Source organism: Molothrus ater, chromosome 4 (assembly GCF_012460135.2).
Source record: "Molothrus ater isolate BHLD 08-10-18 breed brown headed cowbird chromosome 4, BPBGC_Mater_1.1, whole genome shotgun sequence".
Classification (NCBI taxonomy): Eukaryota; Metazoa; Chordata; class Aves; order Passeriformes; family Icteridae; genus Molothrus; species Molothrus ater.
The window spans coordinates 60,493,235-60,515,340 of record NC_050481.2 but is presented as its reverse complement, the minus strand read 5'-3'; the positions used below and the strand labels follow the sequence as shown (position 1 = coordinate 60,515,340).

Sequence of the window (22,106 nt, the reverse complement as noted above, 5' to 3'; positions counted from 1 at the left end):
GTTTTTGCTCCTAAGTATTCTGCTTTAATGGGAATGCTGCTCCTCAGTGGGAGCAGAGGGATCCCCTGCTCAGACCCAGGGCACAGTGAGAAGGTCCCGGGGCTGATGCGCTGTGCCAGGCGGAGCCATCACGTCAGGTCTCCTGTCTGTGCTGGAAAGGAAAGAACTGGCCCAGAGATCAGGGGAGCAGCTCTGCCTAGAGCTGCCTCTCTCAGCTGTGGTGAACCCAGCACCCTAAAGCACTGGGGTTGTGTAACAGAGCTGAGTTGTGAAGGTTGTGGAGGAAGGGTTCTCTTTTACCATTTTTAGTTGTATTTGAACTTTGCCTTTCTGTGCTAGTGTCTCTTTTATTTTATGTGTGTCACAGGACTCGTCTTTGTAGCATTTTGTCTTTTAAGAGGGCTAATAGAGCAATATTAATGATTAATGATTTGGTAAATCCTTGAAACAGTGCTATAAGTGAAATTGGGTAAATATTAATAATTTACTACATTCATTGAAGTCAGTAAATATTTTTCTATTTATTTAAAATAAAAAAGTCCTGGAATCAAGCTCATAGCTTTCTGAGAAGGGATTCAGGTTAAGTTTTCAGTAACTCCAAGTGTATGGATATGTTGTGTAGTGCAGAAGGGAGGTGCAGGATCCCTTTCCTTCCTCATGCTGTGTCCTTTTTGTCTCAGACATTCCTCTTTATTTGTTATAATTCATTTTAAACCAAGAGCTAGTTTTTGGGGTGTTTTTGGTGGGCTGTTATGTTCTTTCACTAGAATGAAGCCATTAATATACTGATTGCTATCCAGTGGCATGGAGTAATACCAATCAAAAATAAAAATTCAGTGTCACATGGTTTTTACTAGCATGTACACACACATTTACATATTTTTGTGTGTGCAAAGCATCTAAATGAGTTTGATATGCTTATTCTTTTTTTTATTTTATTTTTTTTTTTAGTTGTTGCTGTTGGTGTCCAGTGACTTGGATACATATTTTAGTTGCATATGTTTTAACAGATGCCCACATCACAGGCAACCAATTCACTGAAGAGAAAATGAACACAATGGCGAAATTCATTTAGGAACTTGACAATTAGTTCTATCAACTGCTGTATAAGGACCTGGAAGGCTGTGATTCATGGTGGGAAGTTAAAACCTGGGTACTGATTCATGAGGGCATTGGGAATTTTCTGAAGGATGTGGAGTGACAGAATCACAGATCACCTTTGCTGAGATGCCATTGAAAAACATATGGAAGCAATTACTAACCTGGCCTGAGGAGTTGAGTGCTTTACACAGCCTGTGCTCATCTGTGGGATGTCACCTGCTGTGGAAATCTGAGTGTCATAAAAGCCTGACTCATGCTACACTGTAATCTCCACCAAGAAAAGCTCTGTTCCACATGGCTCTGCAGGATTGTTTCTTTGAGGTCTTCTGGCAAAAATGCAATGAAAAAATGCCTATAGTTTCTTGGTGATTGCTTTCTGTATAGTGTGGCCCTATAATGCATATTATTAAAACAAGAATGGCTCAGTACTTTAGGTTGTGAATCTGAAAAAATGAATGTGGGCTGTTAGCTGACAACAAAGATGTTTCTGATTTTATCCATCAAAAAAACAAGTGACATTTATAAAGTGTTCCACTGTAAGGAAACTCTGTATTTCCCTAAGTGGGCTATGATTTACAGTAGCCCTCAAAGGTTCTACTGTTACAGAAATAGATTTGTCTTTGTAGGTAGCTACAAAGGGATATCAGAAAGTTGGCCAGTCTACAATATACTTAGAAAACTGTATTGATAATTTGCATTTAGGTTTGTTGGTGGGATGAGTATTATTTTACAATCCTGTAGAGGTTCTTCTGCTTTTATCCATTCAGTCATGTTTTATTACACAGAACTGAGAATTGAAGCAGTAAATGTAGGTCATCTGAGCCTTGTGAGAAATGTGCCTTGGGCATCAGCAGCTATGAATGTTGTCTTTCCCATACAGTCTCTGGTGGATTATCACTGTTTTTTTAAACTATAATATAACATAGGTGAACTGCAGGTTACTTCTGAACTTAATATTGCACCTGTGTCCACTGCATTTACTATTGTCAGATGCTATGGCAATAAAATTTATGTTAAACTTATTGAGTATACAGAATTAGGGTATGCTGAGAGTGTACTTATATCTCATGTTCACAAGCACAGTGAGGGTTATGGGTAGCTGCAGTAGGCTTTGCAGAATTAAAAGATAAAGGTTGAAATAAAAAAAGTTGAAGTAGAATGACACTCTATTTATGTGGAGGTGCGGTGGGGAGATGAAGAAGCTTTATTATTTCCCTCCAGTTACTGAATAATGGCTTGGTGTTTCAGCTGAGATGACTCATTGACAATTCCACCTTCCAAAAATTGTGCTGCAGCTGAGTAATGTTGTTGAAGTCTGAAATAAGGCTGGAATGCAGAATTTTGGTTGATATAATTTAGTAAATTGCTCGTGTTCTAATGTTATCCATATTTATTACTTGATGTTATGGGTTTACTTTTCCTGTTGATTACTGTTTGTTACTGAAAGACTCACTCTCTAAAGATACAATTCTCCCCATACTTTTGTGTAGTTCATACAGGATCATGTTTCAAGACTTGAATTTCTTTAAATTGACTTACTTTTCAATAGAAAGTATTGGGTTCCTTTTTTTCCTTACCCTTATGTAATCAAAATTCTTTGATGCTACACTTTCATGTTTCTGCAGTAACTGATTTTTCTTTTTTCAATTATGTTTTATTGATATTTAACATCTAGAATAATCATATAACAATTCATTATGTTGTTTTTTGTCTTGTTTGATAAAATCAGGGAAGAGATTGAGGTAGTTATAAAAAGCTTCCTTTAAATCTGCTAAGCAAATAGAAGAAAAATTGGAAGTTAGGGCATTGTTCAGTTGATTGACTTTCTAGTATGTTAAGAATTTAATGGATTTCCCAAAACATCTATAAGGGAAATAATGTTAAATATTTTGATCTTTTACAGAACAATCCCCCAAACTATTGTATAGTTGGTTCAGATTCAATCAAGTTTATTTATTTTGTTGTTTTTCTTCAATGACAATTGCCCCTTTACCTTTCAAGTAAAGTCAGAAGCTTGGTATGTTCCAGAGACTGCTGAAAACGTGACTTGTGCTTTAGAATCCATTACTCTTTCCTATCTATCTTCTTGATGTGAAATATAAAATACATTGAAATGATTCCAAGGTTTGCAAGAAGTGTGTAGAACTCAGAGTGTAGGAATTGGCTATTTTTAGTCATGGAGTGGTTGTGGGACTGTATCCTGGTGACATCATAAATTTGCCTCTCAGCAGACATATGGGGAGTTAATAAATAGGTTGTTGGTTGAAGCATCTGCGTCAGTAAAATTTTGTTAGAGTGGAGTGTTTTTTCTTTTTTTTCTTACCATGTTTACAAGTTTGGTTTGGGTTTTTTTGGTTTTTTTTTTTTTTTTCCTGACCCTTATCCAAATATCAAATGTGGGAAGTCAGCTAGGAGGGAATCTGGGCACTCACTGGTTCTGTGCCTTTCATTTGGGAATCAGGATGCAGTCTCTGCTTCAGCCCTTGTGTGCCTGGGCTGTGTGCCTCTCTGAGTATATAGATAGGCTTTGTGTTGCCATAGTTCCTGCTTTTGAAATAGGTAGCTGGAAGATGTATCCAGGGAAGAGTAAAAATGGAAATTTTCTTTTTATGCCCACCAATGCAGTTTGATGGGTGGTTGTTTCCTGGAATTTTTTTTTTGTTTGGTTTTTTTTGTTTTTTGTTTTTTTTTAATTTTTTTATTTTTTTGTGGGTTTTTTTTTTGTTTGTTTGGTTTTTTGGCTTTTTGGTTATTTCTTTTGTTTTGTTTTGTGGTTTTAAAAAATGTATTATGTTTAGTTTGGTTCTGAGGTGGTGCTTTTGCTTCCCTCCCCACTCTCCTTCCCTCAATGCCTATAAGACAACAGGATGATTTTCTTCAGGTTCTGGGTCTAAGCTTTTATTTTACTTGAAAAGTAAAATTTTCAAATGTTGAGAGTTAAAGGAAAAAAATTGAGAGCAATGCCTTGAGATGTGTTTTTAATTCTGAAGAGTATTTCAAAGAATAATGCTGAACTCTGTAGCTCTAAGGCTAATTTGAGTATAAAATGCAACTTGAGCATCATAGAAACGCCATAGATTAATAGCATGAAATTCCTTTATTAACAGCAGTAATTCCTCACATTTCTTCTACTCACCAAAGAGTTCCTTTTTTAAAATTTACTGTAAGAATATTGCTGATTTGTTTCTCTTGAATCAGCTACTATGTGTAAAATCACAATAGCACCAGTGTTTATTTGTTTTGTAAGGTAGGTCTAATACATAACAAAATTAAAATGTATTTAAGTTCCTGTTTTTTTCATAGATTGTATATGAAAATGTTTCATATATGAATACAAGGAACAAAAAAAAAATTATTGAATAGGATAACTTGATAAATCATTATACTTCAAAGGAAGGATATCTGATATTAGAGAGGAAAAAAACTATCTTAAGTTACTTCAGCAAATAATTGGTAAAGTTCATGTTTTTTTCAATTGCTTTTTACAAATGAAAGAACTCAATGGGAATATCATCAAACAGACTGAAACTTGGTGTCCTGAGTTCTGTTCACTTTTCATCTGACTTGGCTTGTCATTCTAAGCAAGATATTCAACTCACCCCCTGTTTACCAGTGCTTGCAAGGACTGAGGTGTTTAGTTTTTCTCTACACACCTGAGGTATTAGTCATTAACCCTGTGGAAAGTATGTGCTAAGGAATGAATCGGATTTTCATTCTAAACAATTTCTAAATAACTCCCCATCAGTAGTAGGTTGGAAGGAGCAGCTTAGTGTTTGATGGCAATTAGATAAAAATTTTCTTGGAAATATAATACTCCAGTAATGTCGTTCAGTTTTAAAGTAGGAACCTTTCTGCTTTATCAAAAATTTAATGATAAATTATGTGAATATTTTTAAATTTGCAGAGAACATGGGTTTGGAAAGTAGTTCAGCATTGATAGCACTTGTTCCAGAGTTTGGTCTTGTGGAGCACTGGGTTATTAGAGAAGAGCCGAAGAGCAGAGTGGGGAAAAAAAAATATCACAGATTAAACTTCTATACTGACTACTCATGAAGCAAATTAATAATGGGATTTCCTAATTATGGGAATTAGGGTTCTTTGTCTGCTGTTGATATTCTCCTTGAATATTACATAAAGGTGATTTAAATAATTGAATACTTTTTAAGCTTAAAGCATACTGGGAAATGAAAATGAAGTTAAATACTTTCTTGTTTCCATTGTAGCTTTTCAAACAATATCAGCCCTGAACATAAGCAGGTTATAGTTAGGATATTTTAAGAAACATTTTAAAATATTTTTCCAGTTTTGTGATACCTTTTTAATAGATGCTGATGATGTGAAACTTGATGATAATTACGAATAATACAATTATGCATTATAACTGATACATTAGGGAGAGAAATACTTTCTTCTTACTAAAGAAAATAAACTATTCCCACTGAAACACTACCTCAATTAATTTATGGTTTTCTCTGTGCCTCTTGGGAATTCTGAGCATGGTTCTAGTCAGGTCTTGAATAAGATATAATTTGTGTTTATATGCTATATTCATCAGAACTGTTAATTCTGTGAACATCAGAATACAGTGGATAGAGTTTAGAGATGGTGATATATTATGTAACTTCTTATCTGTTTCTTTCAAACTCTGGTATACTTATAATTATACTATACTATGCAGTATAGTATAATTCAAGGAAATCCAGTGTGCTTTAAAAATGGATGTTAAGTCTGATGTTTGATTCTGCTCAATGCTGTAGCCTAATTCTGTTCCTACCCTTTGCTTCTTCCAGGCCATGAGATACTGCTCCCATGATGGCAGAGACTCATATGAAATGTTTTGTTAACCACTGCATGACTCTTAAATGCTAAAAGCAGAAAGCACTAGCTGGTAGCTCAGTGTGGAGCAAACATTTTATTTTAAACTTCAAAAACAATTATGTCAAAGAAAAGTCGTGCCAAGGGAGAGAAGCCCGACATGGAGACTGACGCCCTGCAAGCTGCTAATGAGGAGCTGAGAACTAAACTGACCAACATCCAGATAGAATTTCAGCAAGAAAAAACCAAGGTATTTGTCTCTCTTTTGTGATCATTCTTTTAACAGCAGCATGGTTAGAAACCAGCAGAGTTTGATACTAAAATGTGTTAGTTGTAAAAGAAAAACATGACAGAGAAGTGAAATCAGAAGAACTGATAAGTTAAAATTGGTGTAAATTCTTTTAAATATTGTGCAAAAGGGACTAAATATACCCAAACATCCAGTCACTGAAATTTGCAATCACAGCAATACAAATGGCATTAGCTTACTGACAAGGGAGTTTTGTATTTGACGTTACTGAAAATTGTATGTTGTAAAAAGAATTGTCTTCAAAATCAAAAATCTGCACTTTATTCAAGGCATGTCACTTTAAATGCCTATGAGGAATATCAATTAACTGGAAACTGTCTGTGTAGGAGTCCTAATTTGATTTGCTGAGGTTATGTGTGGCATTGCTCTGAGCTATTCAATGATGCATCTGATTGCTGATGAAACAAATTCATCAATATTTGTCTACCTAGCATATGTTCAACTGGTATTTAGGTAATCAAGAGGGACACATAGGATTCATCAAATATTAATACATCAAATACATTTGTATTTATGAAGATTAGCAGTTACTTTTATGTATTTCTGTAGGTTGTTTAAAATATGGATAAGCCAGTAAGGTTATTTCTATTCTGTTATTTATTACAATCAGTTAGTGCATTTGACTTTGCACAAGGCAGTTCTGGAGAATAATCCATGTGCAGGTGGATTTATCTTTGTTTGACTGGGGATACTGTAGTGGCAAGAGTCTCAAAGGCTTACCAAGTTGAGAAAGTATGCACTGAAAATGTGTTCTCTTTATATAAAGGATCTTTGCTCTAGCCTTTTTTCTTTTTATCAGTGTAAAATGTGCAACACCTGAATAACAAAATTTCTGTGAATTCTAGTTTCATTAACATCCTTGTGTGATACTCAGCTTTGAAAGGTCTTATTTTTTGCATTTTAATTTACGAAGTAAACCCAAAACCCATCACAAATCTAATCCTCAGATTTATTTTTTTACAGAGGAAAAAGAAATCATAAAGCCTTAATTTGTGTTTGAATGATGCAATAGGTTCAGAAAATATCAGTCAACTAAATTTGTGTTGCCTTGGAAATTTTTCTTCTTCACAGACTAAAGTAAAAAGTCAAATCTCTTACGGGTCAGGGGTATTGATAAATTAACAGATAAGTCAGGGGTTTTGCTATTCACTTTCTCAGCCAACTTCTCTTGCTGTTGATTGATATTATGACAACAAATTTTAAAACAAGTTGCACAAACTACTTAAGCTTTTTAAAACCACACACCATGAAATTTAGTAGTGGCCAATACCCTTTATAATTTCCAGGTGAGTAAGTTGCATTATTTTACTCTTTTTTAGTGTCTCAGTGTTTGTTCTTGCAGACTTGAGTTGCTGGTAGATTGCATTTACACTAGTAAATTTTTCTTTTTAGTTATTTTATTTCCTATTTTGTTCTGTATGACTTTATATGTAGAAATATGGATGTGAATTTTATGATGATTTTTAAAGTTGTATTAAAAAGAGCACATAAAGTAATCTTATACCTTGGACAGAAGAATGAAATAAATTTGACTCATTAAATAACTCTGATTAAAAAAACGTTTAGCCCTGATACACTTCCAGTCTTTACCTGTAAGAGCATCAAGTTTAACTCTTGATTCAACTAAGAATGAGGTGTAAGTACATGACCATGACAGCTGCAGGAATATTTTCAATAACTAGTCTTACACTATATTCAGTATATATTCAGAATTTGCTTCAGCTTGGTTTCTAGTTCACCTTTCTTCAGCTTAAAAATTTAATATTTTCTAGTGTATTGAGGTTGTTACTGGAGACAGAATGTGCATTGTGCACATAATGTGTGCAGAGAAATGGGTGAGCTCACAAATGAAATCTGTGAAAGAGGAAAGAGGAGATTACAGCCAGAGTGCTCCAAAATCCTACCAAGTGTGCACTGCAGCCTGAAGTAAATTCTGCAGTGTGTTGGAGTGCATTTCTGTGAGGATGCAGCTGGGGGAGGAGATCTTCAACCTCTTCCCCTCATCTTTGCTGTGGTGCTTGCTCTAAATCATTTAACTGGAACTGTGTAGTTTATTTCCCAGCCTACTCCTGGTCTGTGCAGCACTTACAGGAAGCCTTGACTGACAAGATGAGTAAATCAAAGCCATAGAGATTTTTCCTGTTTAGACTGTAGTTCAAAAATAGTAACAAAACCAAGAAAAATTATTTCTTGGTATCAAAAAAGTAAAAAAACCTGTACCTGGAGGATTCTAAATAAATTAGATATATTTACTGGTGTAAATATAGGTAAGGGAGAAGTACTGAAGCTGCTAAACAGATAGCTTGTGACCCATGGGATGTAAACTGTATTAGGAAAGGTAACAAACTCTTGTAGGGCCAATTTATTCAATTTAATTTTCCAAACTATTTTTTCCCTCACGTATATGCCTGTGTTAATGATTTATCTGAGAAGGAACCTTGTAATTGATGAGAGACATCACAAATGGAATTTAGCCTTACCCTACTTTTGCCTGAAAAATGCTGCTTTCTCTGAAATAAAATTTTACCCAAGAGACATTCAAAACTTGGTACATATTTTCCTAGTACATCTTCTTTTCATTGGTTGTTGATCCATGTTAAGAAATCTTTTCTGTAAAGTTGTTTACTGCACGCTTATGCAATACCTGATCCAAAATTGATGTTTGCTCGTTTTTGGATGTGCATCATTGTTGATCCTGCTGGTGGTGTTCTGACCATTGGACACACGAGTAGCTGGGTTCATTTATGCTGCCTAAGGGGTGAAGCGAAAATTGTGGCCCTGCCTTAGTTCCCCTGTACTGTGTCTTGTTTTGGGAACACCTGCTTGATAGCTTTGGGGGCCCTGTTGGATGCAGGATGTCCTGGACTGCAGGTTTGCTGCCATCTATGGAAAGCCTGGAGGAGGAAATGCATGAACTGAACAGGGGCTCACTGCCCTCACTCTGCTAGTGAAAAAGCTTTGTTGGAAAACTTCCAAATGCTGGGTAATGAGTAATGAAAGGAGCTGACCAAAGCACAAAAATTTTACTTGTTTTAACATGAATGGGGACAGGACTCACTCTGACTGAACCTTTAAGTCCAATGCTATGAGCACAAGGAGCTGTAGTGAATGAGCAAGGTCTCGGCAGTCAGCTCAGTGTTTTTAAAAATACTTGTGATGAGATCCACGAATATTTAGCAACAAATATGCCAAAGTACCTATTCCCACTGAGATAGCTTTCTTCATATTAAAAAAAAAATACAAAAAAAAGTGAGACTCAGGCATATGGAAAAACACCACACCATATTTTCATTTCATTCTTGTTCTGGAAGCCAGACGAGTACAGAACTGCACAGTTTGCAGGAGAGAGGGACTGAGGGCTGTGGGAAGGACAGATTATGGCTTTAAGAGAAGATATAACAAACAGATCTAACTTTCCATCTTCTCTGACAAAAAGCAGTAATAAGAAAAGATTTTTTCAAGACCTTGAGAACTGGGATGCATTGTTTTTTTTTCTGGATCATGAGGTGTAATAAGCATTTAATATGCTGTGTTTTTTGAAGGATTTTTTGTGGATTTTGATGGATTTCTAGGGTTTTTTTAAGGATTAAAATTCTTCTTGTTTAAATTCCTCTTACTGAAGCTTTTATGTAAAATTATTAGTGATATATGATAGTACTCAGTTACTCTGAAGGGTTAATATCTTTTCTCACAGCATATAAGTGCATATAGGTTTTGCTTTGCTTTCCCTTCATTCAGTGAAAGATGAGAAAAATTGAGCAAGTATGCTAATTTGGTGACTCAGTGCTCCTTCAAAATGTCAAAATCCATTTCTCATTTATTAAAAAATCTTGGATGTGTTGTATTGAAAACTGCCTTTCAGTTGTATGCTTAATGTGCAATATGACTAATTTAAAATTACTGTGGTTCTGGAGGTATATTATCTGTGTTTTTAAGTGCCATTATGCAGTTTGTTTCCTTGTGTTGTCATTAGTTGGTTTCATTGCTCAATTTAATTTCAATTTTCTTGGCTCATCAGTAAGGCAATAAGTAAATAATGAGTGTTGTTTCATTTTCAAATTTATCTATAAACCAGTCTGTTTACTTCTGATGGTAGATAGGTGGGTAAGTGACTTAGTTTTGTTACAGCATCATGGAATGGTATGGCTTGGAAGGGACCTTTAAAGATCATCTATTCCACCCTCCCTGCCATGGACTCTGCTATGGAATTGGGTATCCTAATGCAAGCACTAAAAATCACTGCTATCCACTGTAGGCTTGGAGCTAAATGTCATCCCACTGAAAGAAATCATACATGGATATATCCTGCAGATAATTTCCAATAGCCAGATTTACCATTTGGAGAAGAAACCCAACCTCTATCTCTCTTTAATAAAGATACATTCTCAAAATCATCCTGGAACTGAGTGACAATATCTATAAAATCTGTGTGTGACAATGTCTGACTCAGAGCTATTACCTTTTGAACAGCTCTAATTATAGTGCTCTCCTAGGTGGTGTTCAGTCAACAGTGCATCTAGGTTACTTTCAAAAAAATGTGTGACACCTTTCCTTCCTTTCTTGCTCCAATCTCTTCTTTTCTTTAAATCAAGGGTAAGTTTGAGTTGGTAATTTCAAAGCTACTGTTCAAAATAAGAGGATTGTAACATTTTTTTGCACAAGAAAAGTCTGCTGTCCCAGCTGTCTGAAGACTTCAGGTCAAGTTGTGGTGGGTTGATCCTGACTGGATACCTATCTGATCAATTTGCAATTCTGGCTTAATTTAGTGTAAATTAAATGCATCACATGACTACAGATCCCAGCTTTGTGTTGCACAGATAGAAGCAGATGTGGCAGTGAATAACATTTTGCTGCTTGGTAGCCTTCTTTTAACATGAAGCTCTATTTGCTGTGCATGTTTGTATTGTCATTGAAAATTAAAATACAATTTTTGAAACCTCTGCCTCTGATAGAGGTTTTGGCAGTCTTGGTAATGACGATAGTTGAAAGATGTTACTGAAACTATGAATGATAAAATACATTATAGCCTTTCTGGTGTACTGCAATAGACAACTGAGCCTTTCTCTTTTTCCCCCTTTATTCTAAATTAACATCTAATTCCACATGGAAAAAAGCATTGCTTTCCATGTAGCCTGCTGAGCATTATTTTATAATGAGGTTTCATCACAGTGGATATTACTATAATAGTCTATAATATTTTTCCACTACTCTCTCCCCAGCCCTTAGACTCACTGGCCTATATTTTCTGAAATGTCTGGGGACATGAATAGTTTCACTTTTGGGGTGAGATCTGAGGTCCATTGAGTAGACTTGGTTTTTCAAAAGGCCAATTCTTTTGGCTTATATAATGAGGACTTTCCCATTAAAATAGCTAAGAAATTAAGAAATCCAAAATAAAAGTATTTCCAGCATAAACATAAAGTCTTTTCCCTGTTTGAGTAATTTTCCATTTGCTTGTAGAGCACAGTAGAGGGGTTATGAGTAACAGGAAATAAGGAAATAACTTATTGTGGTTGGTACAGGAAATAAGGAGATAACTAGATTGCATGTTGGTCAGTTTTATTTTATTCCCTAGATCTGTGAGAACTCATAACTCATACTGCACATCCCTATAGCAGATTCCTTAACATGCACATGGCCTTTTTCCAGCCCTGCTTCTCCATTTGTTTACTCAAGAGAGGTGTGCAGTCTTTGCTTTTGAATATTCAGGACTGGTTTTTAAGACCAGTTTGGAGGCAGCTTCCTTGGTGACTTTAAAAAGTGGAGTGGTGCATGTTAATCAATATTTTATATTTTGTTCCAGGTGGGTAAACTGAGAGAAAAAATCCAAGAGGTTAAGCAAGAAAGGGAGCAGGAGCAGCATAAGCACACTGCCTATATTTCTGAACTGAAAGCCAAGCTCCACGAGGAGAAAATGAAGGAACTTCAGAGTGTCAGAGAGCTACTGATCCGGCAGCATGAGCAGGAGGTGGCAAGAATGGTGAAAATCAAGGATGGTGAAATTCAGCGTTTGCAGTCGACAGTCAATGTCCTGCGGGACGGGGCGGCTGACAAGGTGAAGACGGCGCTGCTGAGCGAGGCAAAGGAGGAGGCTCGCAAGGCCTTCGACGGGGAGCGAATGAAGCTGCAACAAGAGATCTTGGAGCTGAAATCTGGCAAAAAGCAGCTTGAAGAAGCTCTGAACAACATCATGCAGGCAGATAAAATGAAGGCTGCGGACCTGCGCACGGCTTATCAGTCCCACCAGGATGAGATCAACAGAATAAAGCGGGAGTGTGAGAGGGAGATCCGCAGGCTGGTGAGTACACTGAGTAATGCTGCTTATTTCAGTTTGTAGCAGATATTGATATATTGCTCTATGTGCCCATAAATATCAAAGCAGCCTTTGGCAGTGATATCTTCAATCAGTGCTGATTGCTACAAGGGGCCACTGTTTCCACTTTTTCTCCTCCTTACAGCAAAGGTGAACCTTGGCTCCATAGCCTATCCAACACAGTCCAAAGCTTTATGTCCCACCAAATAGAATAGAAGACAACCAAGGCTTTCCAGAATGAATTTTCTCAACAGATCAAAGAAATAGACTTTCCCCTTCCTAGTTGTGCAACTACACTCCTGGTGACCAAAACAAGTCAGGGATTGTTGGTTGGACAGTAAGAATGCCTTGTGAGATGGCAACATTAAATTCATGTAGAGTTTTATATTTAAATTGGAGGAACCAGTTGTGCTGAAACAAGACAGTCTCTTTGCTTCTTTTTGCATCTTTATCCAGGTCATCCAATATGAAGCACTGTTGCCCTTTCAGAATTTCTGTGTTTTATCTATAGCAGCAGAAAAGTTAGGGCCTAGGACAGCAGGCTTTTTTCACGCTTCATAAACCCTAGGACTTCAGCACAGATGGCAGACTATGCTGTTGGTATAAAATCAAAATCCGGGCGGTATTTCCTGACAGTGGGTGCCCCAAATTATTCAGCTTTGTAAAATGTATAGAATCTAAGATGGGCTGTACACAGTTATACATTTAAAGAGGTCTTCATCAAGTGACACTTCTGTTTGATAACATATTTTCTATATCTATGTGGATACCTAATGGTTTATCTGTACAAACTAGCAGTATGATAGCTATGCAAATTAAAAAAAAATAAAATAAGCATAATATTTATGTTATGTCAAGTAGTACAGACTTTTAATAGAATGAAACATCAGTTTCCTTAGGAAAATTTCTTGTGGGTTTGAATTTGTGCAGAAATGACCTCTTATTTCTTGTATTCCTCAGGAAAAATTATGATGAGGACAAGCTACAAACTGTAATATCTATTTACTGCTGCTGATTTTCTGTTTGAGAAAATGAAAGCTTTTAATGCAGTTAATATTTATGCTTTAAATTAATTGGATGTTGATTGAGTCTCAGGGGTATCATTTTGTTCATTAATTAAGACCACTGCAAAGACTGACAATGCAGTTTCTGCAAACATAGCTTCTTTCATATTCTATTGTCTATTAGACAAGTAAAATTCTAAAATCATGGCTATGAAGTACAGATAATTTTAAAAAGTATTACAGAAGAGAGAAGGTTGATACATTCTGGCATATGTTTTTCTGGAGGACATTTTCTAAGTGAATTTAACCTCCTCCAAGAAGGGTTTCAAAGGAAATACTTAACTCTTCACTTTCAAGAGCAGAGGTTTTCAGCCTGCTGTTGTGCAAAGAAGATGAAGAAGGGCACTCTGTTATCTGTCTGGCACAACAAAAAAAATTCTGTGAAGTCATTCAAAATTTTAATTGTAGGCTTGCTGAGCCTGTGTTACTTAGTACATCTGAAAAGGTGAATATACTTTGGTGGGAGAGTGTGTAGGTAACTCTTGTTTCCTTTTCCCAGCACCAGAGGAAAGACCAGTGGAAGCCTGCCACTGGTCTCATGGGCTTTCTTAGGAAATGTTTGTATCTTCCTCCAAGAGTCCTGTGCTGCCTTCTAGTGCTTCCCTTCCTTTCATATAACGAATTTCAGTTTTTTCCTTAAATTCCTTTTAATTTTAATTTAATTCCTTAAGTTAAAATTAAATGTTTTGTGGGGTTTTTTGAAAGAAAAAAAACCCTGTTCTTCTAGGAATCCTTAGGAATTTAGGTAGTTATTATTGCACAGGGCAGTCTTTAAATCTGAGATGAGGTAAAAAATACTGCAGAGTTCCTAGATAGGCTCTCTTTTCCTTTGAGAAAGCACATAGGGTTGTAGAATCTGATCACTTCGATATTTCTCTCTCTTCTCCATTTAATTAGTTCAAGGGATGCTCACCTTCCATTTCAGATTAACCCTATCAGCTCTGGATCTGGGCTTCTTTGTTGGTTTGTACCATTGTATGAGATGAAACGATCAGGATGTGAAAGGAAGTGTTATTAATATTAGCACAGTTCTGTAACTGAGTTTCAATTAATGTGCTCTTTTGTATGTGCGCAGTGTTTTGTGGCATTATTAGGAAACCAGCATCTTTGGGATTAACTACCTAAATGGGCTGGCCATACTGTAATTCAAATTCAGATAGAGTGATTCAGGATGCAGACTGATTGTCTTGTCAGACTTGGCTGATTTATTTTGCATTTCAGATCACAGATTACTTTTGTGAATGCTTTTCTTATAGATATTGCAGCTAGGAAAAAAAAAAAATCTGTATTTTGCCATTAACTTTAACACCCATGACTAATCTGACTAAAATCTTACAATTCTTGGCTGCTATTAAAAAATAAGTTATGAGAAAGGAAAAAAGCCAAATCCATTGTCTATGTGTATACAGATACAATTATATTGACTATATTTTTAAAAAATATGATTGATCAATTTGGGGAGTGTTTTCATAGTTTTGAATTGAGCCATGAAAAATACCCAACAAACCTCAACAGAAACAAGACTGAATGACTAAGGTCCTAGTGCTTAATAAGAGAAAGTAAAATATCTATTTGGCAAAACATATAGCACACTTTTTCTATGTACAGCAAGAAATTATGCTGGAATTTTTACGTTCGTGTAATTGAAAATGTAACAGTGATATAAATTTTTCCGTTAATTTAAGGAATGCTAATTGCTGTGGATTTTATTCCCCCACCCTCCAAGAAACTACATCCTTGTTGTGTATATGCACCAGCACAATGTGCTGGCAGCTATGAAACCAGAAGTAAAAATAGCTAGTAACAAACTGGAGGGACAAATGAAACAGATGTCTTGAAAGTAAAGAGGCACCTTGGAGAACAAGATTAGAAAAACAAGAACAGTGGTTATTTATTTTGTTCAGCCCATATTTCCTGAGTAGTTGAGTCTGAACAGTTGTATTGTTCCACAGAATGAAAACTGTACAATAGTAGACAAAATAGCAATTTCAGCCAATTTTCCTTAGTCCTTGATTAAGCTTGCCATTTAACTGACTTGGTTTGATAATCAGGTTTGAAGTTAGTTTTCAGAGGTAAGTAAAGTTGCTCTCTTTTCCCTGGCAGTCCTGAAATAGCCTGTTCATGTTGTTGGTGATCCTGGGAAACGGCCCAGCCATACTCTGCTGCCAGCACGGGTGGGGAAGGAGGCCATGGCCATTGACCATGTTAGTTCAAGGTTCCATTCATTCTGGGACCACTTGGACACTGTTTTTAAGCAGGCCCTTACATTGCAAGGCACATTTCTCTAGGTACTGTTTTTGCAGTGGCAAGATTAATGGGCATTTTGCAGTTCTTGCCTTGGAAAATGTATGCAAAAGCCCAATCATTAAAAGAATATTGAATTATGACATCACTGATCTACTAATTTTTAGTATTGGTTGAAAAAGAAAAAAACCCCAATGCTTATTTTGTGAACACTTAATATAATATTTAAACTTTGGAATGAACAAATGACACTTGCACCCTGCATTTTGTGGTGTATGTTTTAGTAAACACTGTTTCTTTTATTGGAAATGTCTTTAACACCAAGCTTTTCACTTATTTTCCAGCTAAATACCATTCTACTCTGTTAAAATCTTTACACATATGGTCTTCCTAAATATTCTTTAACAGCTTGGATTGAAATTAACTGAAAGACTTCAATATAAAATAGACCTAATTTTCTTAACCACAAAATCATTAAGATTCCACTAATTGTATTAGATGCACAATAAGGTTCCTGTTTAAGAGGGCATACAGTACACCAGATGAATAAAATATTTCAATTGTATTTTCAAGTAGCCTTATAAAAATTGTCTAAAGAGCAGTGTGACAGTATTGCAGATTCATACTTGCAAGGCAAAAAATCCTTTTGCTGCTAAGAGCATCAAAGTAAAAGAAATTGTTTTCAAGGGGTGATTTTTAGAAGTTCCTGATCTATGGAGACAGATGCACTATTTAAGTGTCCTTAATCTCCTTAGCCCAAATTATATTGCTGCATAAATAAAAAACTCCTTCCAGTGTGGAAAGCTGCCTCTGTCTGGTGTCTCCCAAATAAATATAATGCAGGACATGAAAGAATATCATTCATACTAATAGATGAAGCAGTTTTTAAAGGTAGAAGTCCAGGCAGTTTCAATGAAACTTCCTTTCAAGACAAAAAACATGTTATGGAATGAGCTCATGTATCATTTATATTGATTTTTTAAAACTAGTATTTCAGTTTTTGTGTCTGTGTGTAACACGGCATCTCACGTTCTAAGTGAAGGCTTCTGAAAAGTTTTTTTTAGAATTAAGAATTAGGTTGCTCCAGTTTAGGACAGCCCAAAATTTCAACTCACATCCTTCACAAATTCCTATTTTCTAACATTGCAGAACTCTTAATATGGTTGTTGTCTGTCTGTCCTTAGTATGGATTATACTAATATGGAGTCTATGGTCTTCAGAATGGTTTAGCATTGGGATTGTAATACAATCATGGGAAATTTAGATGGTGAGGGTGCTCTCCAGGTCCAGTGTCCTGCTTGAAGCAGTGCTGCTTTCAAGGTTGGATCAGGTTGCTCTGGGCCTCCTCCAGTCCAGTTTGAAAACCTCCCAAGATGGAGTTCAGCCGTGACAGCCTGCCCTAAAGCCCAGACACTGTGAGATTTCTTTCTTGTTCTTCTTTTGATTGTCATTATTGTCCTTTTGCTGTGTATCTTGGAGAAGCATGTACTTTGTTCATGGCTGTATTCCCCTTTGGATGAATGGATATCCTGAATATCTGCTGTTTTAACTCATCCTGCCTGCTTCCTTTGGCTGGCTGAGCGAGCCTGGCATCTTCACCATTCCTTAAATTCTGGATGTTGCAGCCCCATAGTGGTCTTACTGGTCTTCCTCCAGTTATATGGCACCTAGGCCAGTTTGTCAATACCTTCTTTTTTGTGCTGGGGAGCCCAGAAGTGGCTCGGGTGCTCCTGGTGTGGTTTCCCATATGCTTAATAAAAAGTTAAATCTCTTTTGGTAACACCCCTCCTGGTTTGGCCCAGTATCAATTTAACTTCAATTATTGCAAGCTCTCACCACTGACCCATATCCAGCTCGCCCTACAGGATGCAAAGATCTTTCCTTTTGTCTATTTTTTCCTCTTTTCTTTCTTTCCATTGCAAAACTGCCAACTTCAATTGGCACCCAACAGGCACTTGAGCTCTCCCAGGGGCAGGACATTGTACCTTTCTTAGGCAAACTTTATGAAGGCTTCTTGGCTCATTTCTCCAGCATGTCAAAAAGTTTCTATGAATGGTCTTCCTGTTCCCTAGTGTGGTAACAGCTCCTCTGAATTTGGTATCATCCACAAATCTGGGGAAAAGTGCATTCCATTTCTTCATATGAGCAATTGACATGAAAAGTAATAGAAGCAAAAGTTTAATGCTCCATCAAACCCCAAATTACCTACTGATGGGAACAGTTTTCTAATTGCATGAATGTTCTCCTGTATTACCATTACTAGGATTTTGCCATTTTGAGGCAGTGGAATTTGTACCTGTATGCTCCTTTCATCACTGGGGGCAATGCAGAGACATTTGTCTGACATCCTGGAGCAGAGGGACAGTTGGCTGTTGGCAGGGGCACTCCCTGCTGGCCTGATGAAAGGGTGGAGCCTTGCTTTTCTCTCTTCACTTGTGCCCTGGCACTGTGTGTGAGTTTTGACTCGAATTTTGAGCCTGGAAAGCTGAGCTTTGAATCATCCCAGGCAGTTGTGCCTGGCTGGGCAGAGCTGCAGCTTCGGCTGCTCAGCCCCGCCTGTATTTCACACACAGCTGCTGCTATCAAATGCTAGGCTGCTCCTGGATTGTGCCATCTGTTTGAGACACGTGTTTCAGCTGCATTCCAAGGCTGGGCTAAGCTGCAGCAGAGACCCACCACCTCCAGCTTTGTAGGACTGCAAATAATACTTGGCTTTCTGTCCTCTCAAGATTTATGCTCCTTCCTTTAGGAGCTCACAGGGCAGCATTCCAGCCAGATGTTGTTTTTCCTTGAATCAAGCAGATCTAATCAAACCTTTTTCATAGTGCAGGTTCAGATTTTTGTGTTTGTTCTTAATATTTCCTAAATAGTTAGGAAGGTCACAAATTTGACTTCTATATCTCCTTACAAAATTTGGGACAGTATTAAAAACCCACAGCAGTTGCATGTGGTGTAGCACACGGACAGAGAAAAACCTTCTAAAGTTTGTATTACTTAGTTTTGCTTCATTTTTATATTTTTGACTACTTTTTCATTACAATTCTGTCAATAAACACTTGGGATAGGTAATAGGAGAAATCCAGTAGTAGAGGTTGTAACTGGCTTTTGAGAAAGTTGTGAGAAACCTCTTATCAGTTCTGGAATTTTCTGTCCATGTGGTGTTTCTTGTATAATTTATCAAAACTTCTAATGAGATTTACACACTTGAGAAAAAATGTGTGAGAAGAGCTACTGGAGCTTATTGACTGTTGGTTTAGAAAAATTACACATGAAATTAAAAATAAATCCTATCCACTTCTGTCTGTGACCCTTATTATTCCACTGAATGGTTGGTATCTCTTGTCCTTTTTCCCCCTAAGTGTCCCAAATAAGCAGCAAACATTTATTTGAATAGCTGACCATGTCTGTTGTAGGGAATACTGTACACAGCTCTGGAATATTTTAATTCTTTTCTCCACATGAGCTTTCAGCTTGGGATATTGTTGTTAGTTCTTAGTGTCCCTTTATAAATATAAAAGATGTTAATTCTTTTTGGTTCAATCTTTACCTGTGCTTTTGAGTAGCATCTTCTTTTAGTTCTTTATAGTAACCAGCAATTCCTCTGTGAAGATAGCCCTATTTTCAGTGTCAGGCACTTAGTATAAAGGTTAATTAAATTTCTACTGGAGAAGAGCACTGTAGAATTTTGTTCTGCAGTTGGCTAGAGATAACTTTGACAAGTATGGGTGAAGAGGAAGGTCTTACACTTGGCAATGCAGCAGCTGGCTTTTTCCACTTTGGAAACTGAATATGTCAATGCCTTGATAGATGTGGCTTTTAATTCCCTGGGAATTTCTCTTTCAACTTCATGAGAGACTAAAGTTCCCCCAAAGGTCTCTGACTTTCTTTCACTGTAGTCATTGAAGTGTGGCATAATTGGCAGGGGATGCTTTTTCTTATGACTGGCTTGGTCCTCTTTCATGTTTCATAAATATTATTAAAAGACTCGATTTCTGCTCATTTCTCTTAGCTGTAAGGGGGCAGTTAGATACATATTCTTAGGCACTTGGGTAATTTTGACACAGGCTGTAAATGCTATCCCTTCATTGACAAAATGCAGGAAGCGTCTGTGTTTAGCAACTAACATTTGACAGCACAAAACCCCTGAAGAAATTATATTTAAAAAGCTCTAATTTTAACCAGACCTCCACAGTTACTTATGCTACTCAAGGTGATTCCTCAGTAATTTGCCTCTGCAGCTGCTTGTGAATGATCTTATTTTCTTTAAATCCTCTTTCAGAGGGTATTTCTGCTACTTTTCTTCTCAAGGCCTATAATTGAAAATATGTTCTAACCTCATGTTGCTCCACTGTCCTCCTACCACAGACTTTTTGCACTGACTTGTACCACCCTTAAATGCATAAAGAATAATCACTGTTCTAAAGTACTTTAAAATCCATGCAAAAGAGAATAGAAAAGAGTTCATGTGACCCTGTTTTACTTGGTAACTGCAGAAAGTGGGTAAATTTGTTTTAACTGAAAACAAATTTGAAACCTAAACAACACTTGGAAGGGATTTCTGGGATTATGTATTTGATTTATACAATATGTGTGAGCACAATGCATGATTGGGATGTCATTGTGCTAAATATGTTGGATGAAAAGATGGTTTCTCGATAGGATTCTCTGTATCTTATCGCGAGGTCTCAGATGAGTTGCAGAACAGGCAGGAATCCATTAAAGCACTGGTGGGAGTTATTGCATGCAGGTTCCAGTTGTCACATGTTGGTCCTTCAAGTGCAATGCCACGGTAGAAAACATGAAAACACTTCCTAATCTGATCTGCTGAAGGGCTTCTGTGCCTGAAAGCTTTCTTATCAACTCTGTCACTTAGTCTAATAAGAAATTCTCCTTCTCTTCAAGACCATGTAGATTCTTAGAGTCTTGGCTACGACAGGGTTGCTTCCACAACATGTGATTGATTAAAATAGACGCAGCAGGGAAGCTGGATTAATCCATTTGGATTTTCATTTTCCTAATGGAAGATACACTTCTCCCCACTAAAATAGAGACCATAATGCATATGTCTAAAATACATACCTAATGCATACCTAATTACATTAGTTGGGTGGACTTTATGCTGCCAACTTTTTTTTTTCCTTCATGTAACAAACTGTGGCTCCAGTTGTTCTCCAGTGGGACAGAACTGACATGGAGACTTTGAAATTTTACAACTATTAGAATATATAATACTAGGCTAAACCAAAGTCTTCTTCTATGGCAGCTTATGTTCAGTTTAAACCTAAACCATCTTTTCCTAGTCATGTGACTCCTCTTTCATTGCCTCCTGGGCCCCTGACATACCATCTCTTCCACATGGAACTGAGGGAGGTTGCATTGCTGTAAAATACTTCTCTTCCTTTTTTCTCCCGCCACTCTGGACCAATTTGTGCCCTCTGTTAGGAAAACAGGCAAGGAAGATGATTTGATTTGCTCTGCAGATTTGCTCTGCACCATGGAAGGCTGAAAAAGATAATAAGTCTTTGGGTGAGATTGCTGTAGATATAAGAAAATTGAGACATTAACTAGGTCAGTGCAGTTACATTGGATGAACAAAGGGTGTAACCATTCCCTTGAAGAGAGCACAATTGTACTGACCCCCATGCTTCTGAAGCACAATTTGGAGGCATTCTTCATGCAATTCTAATCATCTTTATCGATTTGTGGTAAGTTAGCTCCTTAGAAATTCTTTTCTTCTGGTGGTTTGTGCTTATTAAAAATAAAGCACTATCGCAGTGTTCTGTGTATTTTTGTGTGTGTGCGTGCACCGGTTTACATGAGTAAGAGGTCCTTGAGTGCATACCTGTAACTTAAAATAGAAACCCAAAATAAAAAAGGCTCTGCAGTCATTGCTATTTCATTATATCAGTGTTTCAAAGACTTTTAGCTTGACTTAAACATGAGGCATTTGTTTTTATCAGAAAGATTCATTACATGTAGGTTTTTGTGCTAGGAAAAAAGAGTAGTAGGAAAAGGAGAGGAGAATTATGCCTTCCCTTAACCCTCACCTCAAAGCCATGCTCTTTGGTGGCATTTCTTTCTAATTTGTGTGAGCCTGTGTGCTTTGATCAATGGAAGTGTGTGAGGAGGGTGATGTGGGTGTGACTGCACTGCTCACATCTGTTTCAAAGGATCAGTTCTGTGTCAGTTCAGCAAGTACCAAGATTGTTGCTTTCCTTTTTTCTTCCAACTTAAAGCCTATATCATTGCATTTATCATT

General features: G+C 36.9%; 1 protein-coding gene across 5 annotated transcripts in view; it reads left to right on the top strand.

Moving 5' to 3' along the window:
* The window catches only part of JAKMIP1 (janus kinase and microtubule interacting protein 1), a 228,491-nt gene that overhangs the window by 59,689 nt on the left and 146,696 nt on the right, over positions 1-22,106 (top strand). For all 5 annotated transcript variants that reach the window (XM_054514757.1, XM_054514760.1, XM_054514756.1 and 2 more), the window contains 2 exons: positions 5,892-6,166; positions 12,030-12,524. In XM_054514757.1, coding sequence (XP_054370732.1) covers positions 6,038-6,166; positions 12,030-12,524 — 624 coding nt within the window. In that variant the 5' untranslated portion in view covers positions 5,892-6,037. The remainder of the gene's footprint in view (positions 1-5,891; positions 6,167-12,029; positions 12,525-22,106) is intronic.